Source organism: Carettochelys insculpta, chromosome 16, assembly GCF_033958435.1.
Source record: "Carettochelys insculpta isolate YL-2023 chromosome 16, ASM3395843v1, whole genome shotgun sequence".
In the NCBI taxonomy this organism is placed as follows: Eukaryota; Metazoa; Chordata; order Testudines; family Carettochelyidae; genus Carettochelys; species Carettochelys insculpta.
The window spans coordinates 31,656,488-31,665,024 of NC_134152.1; the positions used below are offsets into that span (position 1 = coordinate 31,656,488).

General features: G+C 56.8%; 1 protein-coding gene across 2 annotated transcripts in view; it reads left to right on the top strand.

Moving 5' to 3' along the window:
* Positions 1-3,190, top strand: part of NATD1 (N-acetyltransferase domain containing 1) — a 44,185-nt gene extending 40,995 nt beyond the window's left edge. For both annotated transcript variants that reach the window (XM_075010801.1, XM_075010799.1), the window contains one exon: positions 2,300-3,190. In XM_075010801.1, the coding sequence (XP_074866902.1) occupies positions 2,300-2,330 (31 nt within the window). In that variant the 3' untranslated portion in view covers positions 2,331-3,190. The remainder of the gene's footprint in view (positions 1-2,299) is intronic.
* Positions 3,191-8,537: the final 5,347 nt, after the last annotated feature.

The following is an 8,537-nucleotide window of genomic DNA, read 5'->3' on the forward strand; positions in this document are numbered from 1 at the left end:
GGCACTCTGCTAATTAGCTGGGTGCATTGGTGAGGTGTGTGAGGGGGGGGTGCACATGGGACCACATGCACCCCCAGCATCAGCCCCTGCACCACTCCCAATGAGTGCAAGGGCCTCCCCCAGAGCACTGCAGTGTGAGCAGCACAAGCTTCCTAGCTGGTGGTATGCCTAGGCAGCGCTGCTCCAGCAAGGGGGAGATTGCCCCATATGCCCTGGAAGTGGCAGGCAGGGGAGGGTGGGGCATGGGTGGAGCAAGAGCAGGGCAGGTGCATGTGGCTGGTGCCTGCCCCGCCCCAACACCCCGTAATCCCTGCACCAGTAGGGTCTGGCTGGGCTGGCCCTGAATCTCTCCAGGGCAGCCATCCCAGCGCTCAGCTTACAGGGAACACTCTTTCCAACCTGTTTTTCAGAGCTGTGACTTCAGGGGGGCCCTACAAATCAATCACCCAGTTTCCAGGCATCTGGGACTGAAGCTGTTGAATGATATTTCAAGGGCACAGTGAAGGCTGGCTGTAAACGTGCAGGCCCGGAACCTCGATGGTATTTAGCAGTGCTTTTTTTAGTGCCAGTACTTGCTGGTACATAGACCTCAGCAGCCCCAGGTGTGGGGAGGGAAGCCGGCAGAGTACTAGCGCCTCTTTTTACAGAAAAGCACTTAGGAGCCTCTGATTGATTTCAATGGAAACAAAACTCCAAAATTCCTTTGAGGGCCTGGCTCATAATGACTGCTTCAAGCTCAATGCTTGTGGAGTTACAGCCTGACTCCACCCCGCTGATGTCCAGAACAAAGGAGGACACCAAGCCCAATTCTCTCCTCTGGAAGTAAGTCTAAATACCCCTCTGGGGTTCCTACTTGGTTAGTGTCCCTTGACCTGGGGGGGATCTGTATTCTTGGGTTCAGTGTTCAGAAAGTACAAGTGACATTTAAATAGCTTGGAGACAAGGATTACTCCCTGCAGTGTTTGTACATGGCCAGGTTAACAGGTGGGCTCCACCATGAAACTGCATCAAGGAGGCTAGTGCCTTCACAAGCTCAGAGCATACAGCTCAGGCACTTGGTCTCCAGGTCCCTTGAACAGAGGTTGTTTTTTATTATATTTGTAATGCTGACAGACCCAGGTTGCTAGCCCAAAGGATAGAACCTGCACAGAGAGGAGCCACAGTCCTGCACTTTACCACATGAGCTAAAGGCCATCTGGCTTTCAGCTGAGGCTGTAGAGCAGAGACTTCACTCACCCCAGATGAGGTCTCAATGCCTCTGGGTACTACACGCTTCCCTGGGATGAGGAAGCATCTCCCAAGCTTCTGAGGCCTTCCAGCAGTTTTTCCCAGCCAATGCACCGGTTGTAACACCAAGGCTACGTCTCCACTAGGACGCTACGTCGAAGTAGCCTATTTCGAAGTAAGAACATCGAAATAGGCTACTTCGATGATTATCATCTACACGTCTTCCAGGGCTGGCAACGTTGATGTTCAACATCGAAGTAGCGCCGGGGAACATCGAAAAGAGCCGCCCCAGAAGGAAACGCAGAGCGTCCACACACACAAGCCCCCTCTTTCGAAATAAGGGGCCAGGAAAGCCCACGGACTGGGTCACAGAGCACACTAGCCCTTCCGGGGCAGCTGCAAGCCGCTCCCTTAAAGGGCCCCTCCCAGACACACTTGGCCTGCACCACACAAGCAGCCCTGCGTTGATGATACAAGCCTCGCAGACCTCGAGCCCGCAGACATGGACGTCCATCAGCAGCTGGAAGCCCTACAAGCCGCATCCTGCGGCGCAAGCGCCCTTCTAGATGCTACCTGGGCAGCCGCCCAGCAGCTTCTGGAATGGGAGCCCTCCCCAGGAGCACCAGGAGACGCCCCTGACCATCAGACCCTCCTCGCCCTCCCCCGCTGGGTGCCCCGCCGACTCTGGAGATACCCCTCCAGCACCGAGTGGTGGGAGCAATGGAATGATGACCAGTGGCTGTGGAACTTCTGCATGAGCCGGCAGACCTTCATGGAGCTCTGCCAGTGGCTCACCCCTGCACTCAGGCACCACGACACCCGGATGCGGCACGCCCTCACCGTCGAGAAGAGGGTCGCAATAGCTGTCTGGAAGCTGGCCACTCCAGACAGCTACTGCTCTGTGGGACAGCAGTTTGGAGTGGGAAAGGCCACAGTCGGGGCTGTCCTCAGGGACGTAAGGAGGCCTGGGGCTGAAACCCCTGGGGAGGGGGGCGCTGAGGACGGGGGCCTGGGTGAAGGGGGGGGTCACACTCTGCAAACCGTCACAGGCACCGATGTTCCCTCCCCACAGGTGGTGCGTGCATTCAATGCCCTGCTGCTGAAGAGGGTCATCCGAGTTGGGGACCTGGACACGGCCATCGAGGGATTCGCCGTCATGGGATTCCCCAACTGCTTTGGAGCCCTTGATGGGACCCACATCCCCATCCGTGCCCCAGACCACAGTGGTGGCCGCTACATCAACAGGAAGGGCTACCTCTCTGTGGTCCTGCAGGCCATAGTTGACAGCTGTGGCTGCTTCCAGGACATCTACGTGGGCTGGGCTGGCTCTACCCACGATGCCTGTGTTTTCCGGAATTTGAGACTATGCCACTGACTGCAGGCGGGGCCCTACATCCCCCAGAGGGAGATCCCTCTGGGGGATACCACCACTGTACCCCTCTGCCTTGTGGGGGATGTGGCATACCCCCTCCAGCCCTGGCTTATGCGGCCCTATACAGGCCACCTCACTGATAGCCAGGAGCGCTACAACGCCCGACTCAACCACGCCCGACAAGTGGTCTAGCGAGGCTTCAGGTGCCTGAAAGGCTGCTGGCGTTGTCTCCTGGCATGCCTAGACCTGGGCCTCCCAAACATCCCCCAGGTTGTCGGGGCCTGCTGCACACTCCACAACCTGGTGGAAAGCAAGGGGGAGGCCTTCGTGCAGGGCTGGGCACAGGAGGCCGCAACAGCCTACCCCCAGCCAGCCGCCGCCCCGAGCCACCAGGCCCACCAGGATGGGGTCTGGGTCCAGGAGGCCCGAAGGGAGTACTTTGACCAGGGGGCCCAGTGAGCGACGCCCCCCCCGGCCATCCCTGCACCCTGCCCCAGCACCCGCACCCCACCCTCACCAAAAGCACACAGGACATGGGTTTTTGGAAACATAAAACTATCCTTATTTACAGGAACAAAAATGTTGCCTCTTTTCAGCATATAATATTAGCAAATAAAACAGATTCAATGAAAATAATAACTATATACAAGTGAGGACATCTCTAATAAACTGTGTACAGGGGGGTCAACTATAAATAACTATATGCAGGGTGGGGACAACTATGTACGGGGGTGGGGGGAGATGTGGGCAGGCCACACATCGGCCCATCATTCTGGGGCGGTGGTGGAAGGGCGCGAGCCCTGCTGTGTTCGGCTGGCCGGTCCCCCTCTCAGCTGGGGTCCCCAGTGAGGCCGGCTGGGGGCCGGGAGGACGGGGAGGTATGACCGAGGTAGGTCCACGGCCCTGGGTGGCTCCTGCCCTGAGGAGCTGGTGGGTGGGGCGGCAGGCAGGGCAGCAGGCAGGACATCAGCAGGCGGGGCGGCGGGGAGGGCAGCACGGAAGACATGGGGGAGGGGGCAGATGGGCCACCAGCTCCTCAAAGGTGTCGGCCACCTGGTTGAAGGCGGCCATAAACTCCCACCAGGCCTCCCGGCGCCAGATGGCCTCCCATTCCTCAAATTGGAGCCTCCGCTCCATGAGGTCTGCCTGGCACCGGAGAGCCGCAGCCACCTCGGGGTCATATGTGATGCAGCGGTGGCCCTGGCAGGGGTGGGCCCATCCTGGGGCAGGCGGTGACCCCGGGCGTTGGTGTTCCGGTGGTCTCGGAGGGCTGTCTGGGACCACGGATGGTGCGGCTGCAGAAATAGGGGGAAAGGGGGAAGGGAGGCCGTGAGTACCCAGCCTTGACCCGTGGGCAACCCCCCATCCCTCCAAGGGCCTGTGTCCCCCCCGCATCCATCCCCCATGGGTGCGTGCAGTGATCCTGTGGGTGGCCCCTTCCAGTAGTCCGCCCCTCTCCCCTCCCACCAGGGGTGGGGCGCGGCACTGTCCATGGGTGGAGGTGCTGCTGGGCACTGGTGGCCGTGGCACCGTCCCTGTGCTGTGGTGTGCCTAGGCCATGGCAGGCTGGGGGGATGTGGGGATGTGTGGGGTCCCCAGTCAAATGGTGCCCCCACCCCATGCCCAGGGGGTCTGTGCCCTGTGGGGTACGTACCTGACGGTGCACTGCCAGGCACCGGAGATGCCCATCTAGCGGACACCCGGCTGGAGCTGCGGGATGGGATGTCCAGCACAAGCTCCCCCTCCTCGCTGGACCACTGGGTGGCTGGGGTGGAGGGTCCCAGCTCTAGCCCTGCGGGGGCAGGGCTGGTCTCCGGACCTGACCCTGGCTCCAAGGCCGGCTGGGGCCCGTCAGCCGTGGTGTCAAGGGTGGCTGGGGGGGAGGAGGTGCCCCGGGGGCCCAGGATAGCCCTGAGCTCCCGGTAATAGGGGCAAACGGCGGGGGCAGCCCCAGACTGGCTGGCCGAGTCCCGGGCCTGGGTGTAACCCTGCCGCAACTCCTTGACCTTGCTCCTGACATGGTCAGGAGTGCGGGCAGGGTGACCCCGGGCAGCCAGGCCCTCGGCCAGCCGGGCAAACGCCCCCCCCGTTCCGCCGCTTGCTCCCCATGAAGTCCAGCACCTCCTCCTCACCCCAGAGCCCCAGCAGGTCACGGAGCTCAGGGTCAGTCCAGGAGGGGCCCCGCTTCCTACCCCACCGGCTGGAGGCCTGGGATCCCTGGGGGCACTCGGGAGGCTGGCTGGCTGCCATGGTGTTCCTCTGGGCTGTGCAGGGACACCTCATGACACAGCTGTTGCGTGCACCGTGTCAGCGTCCTCCTACGGGGTTTCCGGGTCCGTGCAGCTTTAAGAACCGCTGGGCACAGAGATCGTAGAGCCCCGCAGAGGCTGGCCAGCACGTCTCAACCCCTCAGCTGATGGCCGCCATGGCGGACGCCGCTATTTCGAAGTAGCGGGATGCAGATTGTCTACACACACCCTACTTCGATGTTCAACATCAAAGTAGGGCGCTATTCCCATCTTCTGATGGGAATAGCGATTTCGACGTCTTGCCGCTTAACGTCGATTTGAACGTTGACATCGCACACGGTGCATGTAGACGCGACTCATGCTATTTCGATGTTGTGCCGGCTACTTCGAAGTAGCCGGCTAGTGTAGACGCAGCCCAACAGACCTGGGTTGCTGACCCTAGAGACACAACCTGCAAGCAGAGGGTCTAAAGCCCTGCACTCTACCATGTGAGCTAAAGGCCAACTGGCTGTCAGCTCAGGCTGTAGAGCAGAGACTTCACTCACCCCAGATGAGGTCTCAGTGCCTCTGGGTACTACATATTGTTTCATAAAGAGCTGGGTGCAAGCCATGGAATCTAAAGCCAATGTTCAAACCCCCCAGGCTGGCGGAGTGGGGCTGTGTTTAATTGTAGGTTTTGGACTACAGTCATTGTAAAACCTGCGGTCGTTTGCAAAACTCAGGCCGGGATCCAGACTCGGCTTTTAAAAGCACTGGGGTTTTGGTGGCTGCACCTCTTTAGCTGTCTTTGTCAGGTTTGGTTTATCACACAAAAGCTGGAATGCTGCTCATTACACTCTTTCTGTTTGCATTCCACGTTCCAGAAAGTCTTATTTCCACTCCCCCTGCCTCACACAAAGGGCAACGTTGCTGTGTGACAGCACGGTCTGTCATGAATGGGCTTCGGCTGCGTCATAGGCCTTTGCTAAACACATTTGTAACGACCTGGCTAGAATGGATTCACACCACTGCCCTTGGCTGGAAGGGCTCAGAATTTATCCCGCGTACGTTATTATAAGCCCCACGTGCAGTGTAAAGTGGCAGGTGACTGAGGAACTGTTGCATTAGCTTTATTTACATTATGGTACTTTTCAGTTCCATTACCGATACCCAACGGTATGTTCCTAGCAGAGAGATACACCCAGACATCCTTGCAATCTTCTGAAATGTACTTTCTCTAAAGGTCTCACTACACTGTTTGTAGGAAGAGGTGCCGTTGGGCAACAGATTCTTCCTGCTGGTAGACTAAACCAGCAGGAGAAGGGAGTTGTAAAGGGAATGGGACAAGGGACAGCAGAACAGAAGATGCAGGGGTTGCAGAGGGTGAGGTGGTGGGGGCAGTGGGAGCAGTGGTCACTCTCTTGGGTGTTGTGATAGAAGCAGCAAAGCAGGCACGCTTGAAACAGGACACAAGAGCTGCTGTTTGTGGCAGGGGAATTGGTTGCTAAGGAAAAGAGTGCCTCTCCTCTGATGTTATTCCTGACCCTTGGCCGAGCTGCTCCAAGGGATGAGGTGTAGCGCGTACCCTGCAGAGCGTTGTGAGACCCAAGAAGAGGAGCTACATCAGAGAAACCTAGAGCAGCACCCTTTGAGAGAGCTGTAAATGGACTGGAGGAATGCTGCACCATCTCTGAAGGGACCCCAGGGTGGGATCAGGAGGAGTCGTGCTCCTGCCGCTGAGGGGAGGGCCCTGGATGAATGGGAGAAGAAGGTAGGGTAGGTATTGGAGTTCTTTAGCTGGGATTGGCTGCCCTATCTGTGGATGTCCTGAATGCTGCTCCAGCTGGGGGAGAAGGATGTAATTTCATTGAAGGTTACTTTGGTATTGCTGTAATGGGAGGAGGGTAACTTCAGTGACAGAAACAAATCCTTTTCTTTTTAAACACAAACACAATGGACTAGATTCGCCAGCAGCAAACTGCTGTTTGCCAAACCTACAAGGCCACTGTTCTGAGAGGATGTGGAGTTATCGCCAGGGGAGATGGGTTCTATTCTTAACGTTCCCTGCCCCTCAATGCCTCCACAAAGGGGTGGTGGATGTCAACTTTCATTTCCAGGGGAGTTCTGGTAGGAGAGGCTCCAGAGGAGATGTGCTGAATCTAATTTATCTCCTACTTGCTCTGGACCCACTCTCTTCCACTTCATGTCAGGTACTGGCCCCTATTGGAAAGTAGACAAGGTGTGGCCAAGCCTGGATAGTCCTTCCACCTACTTTCTATTATATTTGGCCTCCTGTTCCATTCTGTTTCTGTCCATGTGGTCTGTGCTAAGTACATGCTGGAATGTATGAGGGGAGTGCGGCTTCTGTAGGTGCACCCTGGCCAAATCCCATATTCAGTCATTTACAGGTGGTAACCGAAACAAACATATCCCCCATGGAGATGTTATGTGGTGAATAGTAACAGAGAGAAAGCCAAAAAAGCAGTCAAGTAGCACTTTAAAGACTAACAAAATAATTTGTTAGGTGAGCTTTCGTGGGACAGACCCAGTTCTTCAGACCATAGCCAGACCAGAACAGACTCAATATTTAAGGCACAGAGAACCAAAAACAGTAAGCAAGGACAAATCAGAAAAGAATGATCAAGGTGAGCAAATCAGAGAGTAGAGGGGTAGAAGCAGGGGGCGGGGAGGTCAAGAATTAGATTAAGCCAAGTATGCAAATGAGCCCCAGTCGTGACTTAGAAAATTCCCATCCTGGTTCAAACTACGCAAAAGCCGTGCTAATCTATACACTATCAAAACAAAAAAGCAGTCAAGTAGCACTTTCAAGGCTAACAAAATAATTTATTTGGTGAACTAAGTCTGTTCTGGTCTGGCTATGGTCTGAAGAAGTGGGTCTGTCCCATGAAAGCTCACCTAATAAATTATTTTGTCAGTCTTTAAAGTACTACTTGACTGCTTTTTTGATTTGTTATGTGGTGGTGTTTCTTTCTCCCATTGCATTGTGGGGCAGGCTGCATTGCCAGGAGTGGGTGAAGTCACCCTTTTGTCAAGTTTGCGTGGTGGCTTCCTAACTCTGTAAAACACTTGGGGCCCATAAGAAAGTGGAGACAGAAATGTACCAACCCAGCAGGTTGGCTTTCCTTCCATTAGGCAGGCGTATTCCCGGATCCCATGCTCTTGCGAAAGAATGGGATGAGTTTTTAATTTAGTTTGAGTTCAGACACAAATATTCCCTTTCTCTCACATGGCCTGTGGCTCTGAGCTGCCCACCTCTGGAGCAGCCAGCCAAGACCTTGACAGTGCGGGAGATGGTTTTATAGGGGCTCTGTCCGGCCCCAGCCTTGGAGCCCCACGTGTCCCACTCCCACGTGGAGGTCGCCCCGGTGCTTTGTGGGAGTTGTAGTCCGTACCTCCCCCTGGGTATTTCCCCGCGGAGACAGGCTGGTTATGGGGATGAGCTCAGGGCCTCAGCCTCTCCAGCGACGCTTAGCGAGTCCCCAGCTGGGAAGCGTCCCCGCCCTGCCGCCTGCAGGACTACATGTCCCGTGGGCCCCAGCACGGCGCAGAGCATGCTGGGCGTTGTAGGCCGCTCGGGCCGCGGGCGCTCGCCCGCAGGGCCAACTTCCCCATGGTCTGGACTACACTTCCCGGCAGGCGCGGGGCCGCGCTCGCGCTTCTTCGGCGGAGAGACATTTGCGAGCCGAGTG